The sequence below is a fragment of the Stigmatopora argus genome, chromosome 15 (genome assembly GCF_051989625.1).
Source record: "Stigmatopora argus isolate UIUO_Sarg chromosome 15, RoL_Sarg_1.0, whole genome shotgun sequence".
In the NCBI taxonomy this organism is placed as follows: domain Eukaryota; kingdom Metazoa; phylum Chordata; class Actinopteri; order Syngnathiformes; family Syngnathidae; genus Stigmatopora; species Stigmatopora argus.
The window spans coordinates 809,174-821,555 of NC_135401.1; the positions used below are offsets into that span (position 1 = coordinate 809,174).

The following is a 12,382-nucleotide window of genomic DNA, read 5'->3' on the forward strand; positions in this document are numbered from 1 at the left end:
CGATATTTCGATGAACTCATCACGCCGTAAAAAGTCATCCCACCCGCATTTTGGGGCGGGGCTTCATTGTAAATATTTCCCACTCCCAGCATAAACATCAACGTGTTTTTTTACGTCTAGATTGAAAAAAAAAAGGTTGTTTACAGCAACGTCGGCATTTTGTTGTTGTTTTTTAAAGCTTTCCTAATTGAGTATTTGGTTTGCATTTTACGACCAGGCGACATTAAACCTTAAATAAGGAAATAAGGCCTGTAATTTGCAGATTTACATCAAAATCAAAGGAAATGCACATTTTTGCTGTCCATTTTAACGCCAATGTGGAACAAAAAAGAGGAAAAATTAAAGAAAAATGAAACGGGAAGAAAATAAAAAGGCCCTAAAAATGTCACGTATTAAAAAAATAAATAAAAGCACACGGGCTTTAAAGTGGGATTATTATTTTTTTGTCCGTTTTTATCGTAGGAAGAAGATTTTTTTGACGGGATCATGAGCAGTGTGTCGGTTCCAAACCACGTGTGTGTGCGAGCATTTTTATGCGCTGGTGTTTACGCCGCGAGCTTCTCGGCGTCACGGTTCGAAACCGCAGCGCGCTCGTTCGCTCTGCTAAAAAAGTTTTTCTTCTTTTTTTGGGTGTGTTTTATATAACGGAGGTAAAGCCAGGCCAGCGTGAAGCCTCCCACGCGGTGGAGCCTGATTATAGCGCAAAATGGCACGTCGCCTTTTTATACCCGCCGTCCATCGTACGGCGCCGCGTTGGCCCGTCAGCAAATTTGCTTGACGTTGCGTCCGCGGGGTTCAGAGAGTTTCACGTTGGGATTTTTATGGGAAATTGACATCCGTCCGTGCACGGGTGAAGACTTTTTTTGGCGGAATTTAATGATCCGCCATTGACGGCGCCAGACATTTCAGGGGGAGGGGCAAATGGATGACGTCATCGGACTCTTTTAAAAATAGACATATTCATTTTATGAACTGCTTGTCCTCATAAAGGGTCGCGGGCAGCGCTAGAGCTTACCCTAGCTAACCAATCTGGTGGTCAGCCAATCACAGGCTAGAAGAAGACAAGGGACAACCAATTGTAGCTAGGGACCATTTAGAGCAGGGTGTCAGACTCGGGTTGGTTGGCGGGCCGCTTTAACGTCAACTTGATTTCATGTGGGCCGGACCATTTTAGATTAAATATTTAGTTGTTTTTTAGGGTTAGGGTCAGGAAATTGAATATACATCTATACTCTTCATTTGAATTTGATCCTAAAACAGAAAGTCGGCACTCATGGTTTACTTTCCGGGGCCGCACAAAATAATGCGGCGGGCCAGATTTGGCCCCCAGGCCGCCACTTTGACACCTGTGATTTAGTTGAAGGGTGTCAGACTCAGGTTGGTTGGCGGGCCGCTTTAACGTCAACTTGATTTCACGTGCGCCGGACCATTTTAGATATAATATTTAGATTTTTTATATTATAAATGGATTAAAAGAAATGGATTAAAATCCCTAAATATTCCGTTTTTTATAGATCTAAAACAATGTTTATTTTAGCTTTTTTTAAATATATTTTTAGATTTTACAAAATGATTTTTGAACTAAAAACAGAAAAAATGGATTAAAAAATGACAATGATTGATTTAAAAGGGGGAAAATCAGGAAATGTTATATACATCTATACTCTTCATTTTAATTTGATCCTAAAACAGAAAGTCGGCACTCATAAGATACTTTCCCGGGCCGCACAAAATGAGGCGGCGGGCCAGATTTGGCCCCCGGGCCGCCACTTTGACACATGATTAACCCTTAGCCTAGCATGCATGTTTTTGGGATGTGAGAGGAAAGTAGAGTACACGGAAAAAACCCACGCAAGCCCGGGGAGAACGTACAAACTCCACACAGTGAGGCCCCACCTGGGATCAAACCCTCGACCCCAGAACTGCGAGACCGACGTGCCAACCACTCCTTGGGCCAAACAACACTCCACCCTGTAGAAACACTACAATATATTCTTTTGTGATTTATATCAATCAAATACATGCTTAAATACAAACATTTTTTCATAATATCTATATTTACAGTAGGTGCACGGTAGGGGAGTGAGTACAAACTGTTATGATGGCCTTGGTTCAGGGAAGCAGGAAGCAGGAAGTAGGAAACAGGAAGCAGGAAGTAGCAAACAAAATTACTGGTGCACAAAACCCAAGGCTTCAATAACAGAAAAACCTTGCAAACTTAAAAGTGGGTAAAATTAACAAGGACAACCTCACTACTAGCAGTCATTATTTATGTTTTTTTTTAAATTGGATTATAAGAACTGGATCAAAAGCCCTAAATATTCCGTTTTTTTATAGATATAAAACAGTTTATTTGAACATTTTTTTTTCTTAGTAAGGGAAAACATCTAATAATCATTTGTGTTTCATTTCAAATGGAAACATTTTACTTAATTATATTCAATATTAAAGTGGAAAACCAAAAATATTTTTACATATTTATTTTTAGATTTTACAAAATGCTTCTTGACCTAAAAACACTAAAAGAAAAAAAATGCCGGACCATTTTAGATATAATATTTAGGTTTTTTTTTTAATTGGATTATAAGAACTCAGTTTTTGTTGATTTTGGGGTCCTTTCTGTACATTTTGGGTTATTCCGGAAATACTTCTTGGAATTATTCGCTTTTGCTTTGCGTCCAACGACAGCCATCCGTCACGTGCGCGCATGCCGTTCGTCTCGGAGGCTTTATTCCGGCGGCCGGAGGTCAAAGGTCATCAGCACGGCCATCTCGGAGGAATCGGGCGAGTCGGCGACCAGCTTGAGCTGAGTTACGCCCTCTTGGTCGTCCTCGCCCGCCACCTGCCCCTCCCACACGCGGCTCTTGTTGAGGCGGAGCTCGGTGCGCCGGCGCCCCACCACGCACACCCGGCGCGCCCCGGGGACCCGCACCCGGAAGCCCACCCGCGCCGAGGCGTCCAGTAGGCCGGCGCGGGGCTCCAGGAGGACGCAGCCTTTCCCCCAGGCGGCGTAGACGCGGGGGAAGGGAAGCCCCGCCCTCTCGCAGACGTTCCTCAGCACGAAGTCGCAGACGGGCTTGAAGTCGGCGCCGGGGGCGGACCTGGCGTAGAGTCCCAGCCGGTAGGTCCCGGGCCCCGGCGGCGAGGCGCTCAGCGTCACTTTGCTGTCCACGCTGGTGCAGAAAAGATGGCGTGCCAGCGGGAAGGGCGAGGCCGCCCCCACGTCGGCCCCCCGGCTCAGCGTGGCGTGCAGCTCCAGGTCGCGGCGGTTGCGGAAGGTGATGTTGCACTTGCCCTGCGGCGCGCCCACCAGCGCCCCGCGGTGGCTGAAATCGCACAGCCCGAGCTGGGCGGTCCGGGTGCCCGGCCCGCACCACGAGCTCAAATCCGGCGGGAAGAGGGCGTCGGGGCCCGCCGCCGTCGCCGCCAGAGGACCGCGGCAGCGTAGCAGGAAGTTGGCGGCGTTCCGAAAAGGGCCGTCCGCTTCCTCGTAGTCCCGCACGAAAACGGATAGGCGGTAGTACCCGGGCGCCGGGCAGGCCACGTGGCAGGTGAGCAGATCCGGTTGGATCTGGCACGCCAGGCAGCGCTTGGCCTTGGCTCCGCCCACCTCCAGCTCGGGGCCGACCAGCTCGCACAGCATCATGAGCGAGCGCGAGGTGTTCAGGCGCAGCTCCAGGCGGCCGTCCTCCGTTTGCGCCGCCTCGCCCCCCAGGTCGCCGCCCGTCACCCCCAAGTCCGCCGCCTCGGGCCGCAGCCCCCACGACAAGTAAGGGTTGTCGGGGATCCGGTCGCCGGCCCCGGGTTCGGGGCACTCCAGCGCCAAGGAGCAGATCCAACTCAGCAACCCGCCGTCGCCCTCGGGCCGGGCGTACAACCTCAGGTCGTAGGCGCCGGCGGCGGGCGGCAGCAGGCGCAGGTTCATGCTGGCGCGGGACAGGCTCAGCAACCCCCAGGAGGATGGCCCGCTCTCCTTCCGCTCCGGGGCGCCGCAGTGGAGGAAGTCCCGCCGCGGCGTCACCTCGTACGTGAACGCCACGGGCCGCGAGAAGGCCAGGGAGACGCTGGCCTCTCCTCGCTCTGACGAGAAAAAGCAGAGAGAACGCTAACGGGAGAGCGTCAGAGAGGGCTACGGGGGGCCCAAAAGAATTCACTTCCTGTTCGTTTTGGGGCAAAGTTGTTTTGATTTGGGGCAATGTATCTTGATTTGGAGGAAATTTGTCTTCATTTGAGGGTCATTTGTTTTGATTTGGGGGCAATTTGTCTTAATATGGGGTCATTCGTCTTCATTTGTGGGCAATTTTGTATTTATTTGGGGGCAGAAGATCCTCTGCTGCCCTCTACCTGCCATGTCTACCATCTACAACTCTCGTTGCCGAGGAAGGGCCTCCAACTCTTCAGTCTGCTGCCCTCTTGTGGGTGCTACCGGACCGTAGCAGCCAAAATAAACAGACTCGGGCACACTTTGTTGCCAAGAGCCGTAAAAATATTTTTTTTTATTTACCCCAATCCAATCAGGAAATGTCTTCCCGAGGTCGTGTTGCATTGTGGGTACTGGGTTCTGGGGACTGACCGGTAAGCAGGTGAGAGTGGAGAGGCCGAATGAGAGTGAGCCCCATTTGGAAGAAGGCCGAGGTCTTGAAGACCCGCCTCTGGAAGTCCTCCAGGGTGACGGGCGTCTCCAGGAGCTGCCACCTCTCCTCGTCGGGGAAATGCGACTCGATGAACTCCTCCGGCTCCGTCAGGAAATAGAAGTCGTCCAACCTGCCGGGGACGACCAGATGGGCGCTTATTCTTTTATCGCGAGTAGATCCGTTTGAGGGCTGCCGGGTATCCCGTTTCGACTGGATTTGACGCCCGTTGCCGTCAATAACAGCCAATGAATGAATAGCAGATGCTTCGACGCGGCTCGAGTGGAGAAATAAGATCGTTGGGATTTAAATTCAATGACTTTAATGTCAATTCAATGACTTTAATGGGAACGGCGCCCCTACCAACATGGCTGCTGCCCAGACCAGACCAGAGGCCATGTTGGTAGGGGCTCTTTTCACGCTTCTGCTGTAAATTGGGGGCGACGTTAAGTCATAAACTAGCGACATTACGTCATAACTAGCAATGTTAAGTCATAACTAGCGACATTAAGTCATAAACTAGCGACGTTAAGTCGTAACAACTAGTGACATTGATTCATAGCTAGCAACGTTAAGTCATAGCTAGTGACGTTAAGTCATAGCTAGCGACATTAAGTCATAGCTAGCGACGTTAAGTCATAACTAGCGAGCTAGCTAGCTCTATTCTTCAAGAAGTTGCTAATTGGCTGGAGGCCCCCCACTTCAAGCGGATTGGACGCCTATCACTTGATTGACAGCACGGGAGTTAAGAGAAGCCAGCGTTTGGACAAACAAACATCGGGGAGCATCCAAGCGGCGGCGGCGGCGGCGGCGGCGGCGACCTTTTGACGAAGCTGCGTCCTTCCAGGTCCACTCGTCCGGCTCCCCAACAGGCGTCCATGAGGAACCACTGTCCGTCCAGGAGCACGGCGTTCCACAGGTGATCGGATTTCACCTCCCCGAGATCCTGGCCCTGGCGGTAGCCGATGCCCTTGCTGTGGCCCGTCACCTCTTGGCACGGGAGGCCCAGCAGCCTGGCAAAACAAGCGCACCCAAATGCCACCCAAATGGCTCCCAAATGGCTCCCAAATGACGGCCTTTTTCTTTCCCAGCCCGTCTTTGGGAAAATGCCCGTCTTGAAAATCCCGGGGGATTACGGCAAGAATTTGCGGTGGATTACGGCTCGGGGTAAATTGATGCCGGGTCTGAAGTTACGCCGAGTCGGCATTTTCAGGGCACGCGAGTTATTGACTGCTCAAAAAAACAGCCGTGAAATGGAAAGAATGACCCCAAAATGGACAGGAAGTGACCTGTGATTAGCCCAAAAGTGACAGGAAGTCACACCAAAACATTCTAAACCGTATGCATGCATGTACATCTATATGTATGTATGTATATGTGTGCTTATGTATGTGTATATACGTATATATACATACATATATATATATATAATATATATATATATACATATATATGTATGTGTATAGGTATGTATGTATGTGTATATATGTGTATATATATACATACATATATATATATGTACACATACATATATACATACATATATATATATATATAATATATTATATATATATACACATACACATACATATATATGTATGTGTGTATGTATGTGTATATATATGTGTATATATATATATATACATACACATACATATATACATATATATATACATACACATACATATATACATATATATATATACACACACATACATATATATATATATATATATGTATATTTCAGCAACATGCTTATTCATTTATATATTTATTCATGTATTTATTTATTAACCCACTTATGACCTATCTATTTATGTCTAAAATGTATTTTTCTGTGTCTGTATTCTCACCCACTTGCTTCTGTGACAACGACATTTCCCGAATACGGGATGAATAAAGTTATCCAATCCAATCCAATCCAATGCGATGGCTAACGACGTGGCGCTAACCTGCACATTTCCAGGCAGAGGCCGGCGTAACCGCCACAAAGGGCGCGACCGCTAGCGACGACGTCCTCCGGCGAGCACGGCGCCTCCGAGCGGCGGCCCAGGTAGCCGCACACGTCGTACTCTACGGACGTCCTGGGTGAGCGGCGTGGACGCCATCTTGGTGTCGGGCGGGCGGGCGCTCACCGATGTTGTGGCAGAGCCAAACCCAGACGGCGCGCAGTTTCTCCAGCTGGCTTTCGGCCACGCCGGCGATGACTCGGACGATGGCGGCCACGTCCGAGACGCCATTTTCCTTCAGCTGTGGACGGGACGTTAAAATGGCGGCCATTATTGATCTATTTTCATGTCAAAAAGGATAAACCAGGAATGACCATCGTTCATTTTTAGATCATGTGACGACGGATGACCTCTGACCTCTGCTCCCACTCTGACGACGTGCGAGTCCAGCCGGCGGAAGATGTCGACGCTGGCGAAGAGCTCTTTCCTCTTCTTCCTCCTTGCCGCCGAGCCCCGGAGGCCCGGCCCGGCGCTTTTCTTGACGGTGGCCGCGCCCTCGGACGACAGCTGCCTCTTGGCCGCCGGGCGCTGGTCCTCGGCCTCGCCCGCCGCCACCGCCACCGCCGGCTGCGGCGCCTTCACGTGGACGCGCCCCCCGTCCCGGCGGGCGAAGGGGAAGGAGAACTTCTGGATTCCCACCTCGGCCGACATCACGCCACAATCATCGCGGCCTGGGTTGGAGAAATGGCGAAAACGCCGGCTGTCCAATCACTTTGCAGTGGGAGGACTGGCAGCTCACGTCCCAATGGGGGACGTTTTGAAATGGAGGAAATCTTTGTCAAAAATTTGTTAAGAAATAAGCTTGTTAGGGCTCGATTTGAATGTCAATGCATTGACTTTAATGGGGATATTGCCCCTACCAAGATGTCCGCCCGAAGGCTGCGTGAGTAGGGGCAAGATCAGGTCTTTCAGGCTTATGTTGTGAGTTTATGACAAGTAGACATCCAGTCCTTTCTGAAGCAAAAGACATTGACGGGAAATCTTTTTTTTTTTGCCCCTACCAACATGGCCTCAGCACGGCCGCCATGTTGGTAGGGGCAAAAAAAAAGATTTTCACGCTCCTGCCATAAATTGAAAGGAGTTTATTACTAGCAGACGTCCAATCCATTTGAAGTTGGGGTGAGGCGGCCCGGCAGCCCAGTGGTTAGCGTGTCTGCCTCACGGTTTTGGGGTCGAGGGTTCGAGACCAGGTTGGTCCTCGCTGTGTGGAGTTTGCATTTTAAGTGCCGTCATTGGCAGCCAGTCGATTTAAAGTCAGGCAGCGGAGCAGGCGGCTATATTGCGGACTTGGCGTTCTCTGGACGACAGTGACAAATTGCCAATTAAATCTTTTCTATTCGCGACTGTTAATGACGGCCGAGATTGGCCTCATTAATCTTTGTCAAAGTTTACAGCCGATGAGACAACTTTTTCCTGGTCCACCATGACTTCTTTTAACCGTCCAATCCGTTTTAATCGGGAGGGAGGGCTGCCGATGAAGGAGACCTTTATTTGCCCCTACCAATATGGCCGCCCTAAGGCCAATTCGGTAAGGGGTGACACACCCATCACATAAAAATGATCCTAACATCATTTTAACCTACTAACCAAAAAATATTTTATGTACGTCAAGGCCTATGGCAATTATTCAGTATCTGCCATAGACGGCTATGGGCGTCCAATCCATTTGAAGCGGGACACTTGGCAGCGAATGAACCAATTCAAACGTATTGGACGTTTACATGTGATGAACTCATTGACATTTATCGCAGGAGGATGAACGGACACCACACGATTGGACGTTTATCGCCTCGCGATCGTTTTTTCCGGCGGCCATCTTGCGTGGGGCGACCGCCAATTGCCAACAACTTCTTGAAAAACACTTTCTACCCAGCGTTGGCTCTTCATTTCTTATTTCTCGCTGTCAAATCAATGCTAGCTTGAGTATGGGTATGACGCTATTAAAAATGACCGATAAATGAGGAGAATTTTGATTTACGGAAAGAAAGCGGCGTCGAACGGACGCGTACTCACCCGGAGCGGTCTTGAAATGTTTGCCCTCCAGAGCGGCATGAACTTGTCTCCAGGCGGGCAGCGGATGGGCGTGGGCTTATATGAACCCGAGAATAACAGGCCTAAAAATACCGCAAAGCGGCAGCCAATCGGGGCGGGGGTCCTTCCAGGGTGGGCGTCCCGTAACCGAGGGTGTTAAACGCCTGGACGAGCGACCGCGGACGGGGATGACGACGTCAAACTCCGAGCTTTCCAAATTCTTGCCGGGCGGCCGTTAGCGCCAAACGCTAACAGACGCGCGCGCGCTAAGTGTCCGGCGGGCTAAGGGGGCCCCCCGGAAAAAGAAGTTGCGGTCTTTGGGGAGCTTATTTGCAGCCCTCTGTGTTTTTTTTTCACCAAGGCGACCAGTCACCTGCTGCTATTTGTTATTTTCAACACTCTGAAAAGCTTGTTGATATTAAGCTTTAGCTCAAATTAAAGGGGAAACACCCCGTGACCTTCACCATGCACCTGTTGCGCGTGTGGCTTTTATGGCGGGAAGGCTTTGCAAAGTAAGGCCAAGGAAGCAAAAGATGTTTTTTTTGCACAATCCATGTGCTTACACTGTTTTAATTTTGAAACAAAGTCATTAAAAAGCCTAAAAATAAACAGGAATTTGGCATTGAGCAGGAAGTAACCTGGAAATGCCCTAAAAGTAGCCTCAAATACAAAAGGGAGTGGCTAATAAATGCTAAAAAAATCAACAGGAAATGCTAAAAAATCAACAGGAAATGGAAAATAAGCAGGCGGTGACAGGAAAATGCCCCAAAATCACCAGAATGTGCCCTAAAATCAACAGAGTGATCCAAAATCAACAGGAAGTGACTTATAAATGCTCAGAAATCAACAGGAAATGCACAAAAACAACCAAAACACCAGAACGTGCCGTAAAACCAAGAGTAAGTGATCAAAAATCAACAAGTCAAATGAATTGGACATCCGGCCCCGTCAACGGCACGGGTTTTCCGTTGCCAACGGCGCCAGATCCAGTCCGGTCCATAAATAGCAAATCCCGTAAATCATTTACGATGGCTTATAAAAATAAAAAAAAAACGTCACCGCCGGCTGCCGTAAAATTTTACGGCGTGGAAACGACGCGACGGGGATGGACGGAATTGCCCGAATTCCACTTGTTGCTAGGCGGAATTCGCGGAGCGCCAGCTAGAGCTGCTCCAAACCTAATAAAAAAATGATTGGGAAAGCAACGCTTGGACAGGAAGAGCCACTTATTTATAGACATTCCTTTTCCAAGATGATTTACTGCCCCGTGTTAGATAGGAAGAGCCTTCGTCTCATTGGAAAATAAACAACAAAAATAAAAAAATATGGATCTTAAATACGCTAAATGCTACTTTTGGTATATTTCGGCAGGAAATGGTCTCCACGACGTCAGAAAATGACGCAAAAGAAGAAGAAAAATACTTACTATGCGTTCGTTCATTCATTTTCTGAACTGCTTATCCTCACAAGGGTCGCAGGGGGTGCTGGAGCCGATCCCAGATAACTATGGGGACACGCTAAATCGGTGGCCAGGGACAAATTAGCATCCAATTAGCCTAGCATGCAAGTTTTGGGAATGTGGCAAGAAACCGGATGCCCCGAAAAACATGCAAACCCATCTGGGTTCGAACCCTTGACCCTAGAACTGTGAGGCCCACGTGCTGACCACTCAACCACCGGTTGGCATTCCATTCAATTTGAGGATGTGTTAGCGAGTTTATTTTTGAATGAGTTGAGAAGGAGTATCTCCGTTCTGGCAACATTTGATCGAGTGTGAAGGCCTTCAAAGAAGTGCGCGTGGGGGCGCTGGGGGTGAGTTTGGAGGAAGATGAAGCGGGGGAGCAGGAGGAGGAAGAGGTGGACTGGGGCCTCCATCCTGAGTTTGCTAACGTTGAGACGCTACCAGCTGGGAGGGAGGAGCTTCTGCTGTCACCTGATGCTCTCGTCTTCTTCAAACGACCAGCTGGTGCTTCCGATGAGGATGAGGAGGATGATGAGGACGATGAGGATGAGGAGGACACTGCTTCAGGCGCTGGAAGAGAAGAAGAAGAAGAAGACGCCGGGCGTGTTGTGTCGCGGTTGTCACAGCAACGCATTGACAATCAAGCGGGCCGTCACATGCCCTGGCGGAACCATGTGACCGGACAATTTGAGTCACGCTCTTAAAAGTCATGTGACTTAAAAAAAAATAATAATCATCATATAATTCTTTGTTAAAATGCCTTCCATTGGTGATTCATTGTCAGCTGCTGTTTTGGACGGTGATATTAAATCTCACTATACTTGTATAATGATAGGAAAAATATTGTTCAAAATTCATGTATCAAAAATACATCTATTTTTTATTAGTAGATTCGCCCTCATGCCACCCACTTAATTGGCCCTTCCCACTCGGACGTCTAGCATCGTCAATCGTAGACAGTTAAAGTATGAGAGCCGAAAATATCAATATGCCGGAGTGAATACGGATGACGTCACACAGCAACAGAAAAGAACATGAGCGCAGGACGCTCGGCGATGACGTCACCACGGCCAGTTCGCGCCCTTCGTCAACTTTTTGCTCTTCGCAGCTGTCACTCACTTTCGGGGTGGCCGGCGCACGTGTGACGTCACCGGGATGCGATGGAGGCTGGCGGCGGGAGAAAGACGCGCTTCACAGCAGGTCAGAACTTCTTCTATTTTTCTTGTCTTCTTCTTTATTATTAAGTTGTCCTCGTTTCCGTGCGCAATTCGTGCTTCATTGCTGTCCAAAATGAACTTCCGAGAGTGAATTTGAATCGCTTTTTCTAACGCAATTCCATATCAAAGTTGTCACCGTGACGTCGAAATTGCGGCCAGGTGACCGAGTAGTCAAAATTCGCGTTTCCGCACATTAAAAAGTCTCCACGTTTGTAAATATATTGGCATAAAGTCGCTTTTCCCGTTATGAACGATGAAAAAAAATCTATTTTAACCAACAAAGTTTGTCACGCTAACAACTGAATGATATTGTTGGCTCGCAGTGTCAAATTGTGGTTTGAAAGTAGAAAATAGTTGTCTTTCGGTTCACTTCCTGTTTATTTAGGACCTCTTCCTGTTCAGGCATGGACTGCCATTGACTGTGCTTGACATCCAATCCACTTTAAGCGGGAGGTCATTTAGCCAGGCCTCCCGCTTCCAACGGATTGGACGTCTACTCGTGAAAAACTCATTTCAAATGATGTGGAGGAAACTTCTGGGCGGCCATGTTGGTAGGGGCAACGTTCAAAGTCAAATTCATTGACATTCAAATCGAGTCATAGTCAGAATATTTCTCCAAAGGTATGTAAATCCATGTCTAACCATCGACTTGACGTCCAATTCTTTCGGAGTGGGAGGCCTGGCAGCGAATCATTTTTGTTCCTTTGCTGCCTGCCTCCCTCCCACTTCGAATGGATTGGACGTCGGCAAGTTGTAACCTCATTTCGTTTCAAACGAGCTATCATGGCGTATACTAAGTGAATTCCAGGCGGCCATGTTGGTAGGGGCGACGCTCCCATCTGAGCGAATGCATTAGACTTCTAATCCGGTTAAAGTTTTGCGTGCGTTGCCGGCGGCCATGTTGGGTAGGGCCATCGGCGGTTGAGAACGAGATCTGGGAGAGTAGCTATTGTGCATCGCTGGCAGCCATCTTGCGTAGGGCAACTGCCGACTGACAACTTTTTGAAAAATTCATATTACATAGCATCGGCA

General features: G+C 48.7%; 2 protein-coding genes across 3 annotated transcripts in view; one reads left to right on the forward strand and one right to left on the reverse strand.

The window, feature by feature from the left end:
• Nucleotides 1-1,970: 1,970 nt before the first annotated feature.
• ky (kyphoscoliosis peptidase) lies at nucleotides 1,971-8,925 on the reverse strand. The gene is made up of 7 exons (XM_077621394.1): nucleotides 8,654-8,925; nucleotides 6,998-7,311; nucleotides 6,767-6,881; nucleotides 6,584-6,704; nucleotides 5,453-5,644; nucleotides 4,574-4,764; nucleotides 1,971-4,080 (listed from the first exon to the last, which is right to left on the reverse strand). The coding sequence occupies exons 2-7, from the start codon at nucleotides 7,289-7,291 to the stop codon at nucleotides 2,729-2,731; spliced, it is 2,265 nt and encodes a 754-aa protein (XP_077477520.1). The 5' UTR covers nucleotides 7,292-7,311; nucleotides 8,654-8,925; the 3' UTR covers nucleotides 1,971-2,728.
• A 2,276-nt stretch (nucleotides 8,926-11,201) lies between these two features.
• slc4a11 (solute carrier family 4 member 11) overlaps nucleotides 11,202-12,382 on the forward strand; it is a 29,959-nt gene continuing 28,778 nt past the window's right edge. For both annotated transcript variants that reach the window (XM_077621252.1, XM_077621254.1), the window contains exon 1: nucleotides 11,202-11,333. In XM_077621252.1, the coding sequence (XP_077477378.1) occupies nucleotides 11,294-11,333 (40 nt within the window). In that variant the 5' untranslated portion in view covers nucleotides 11,202-11,293. The remainder of the gene's footprint in view (nucleotides 11,334-12,382) is intronic.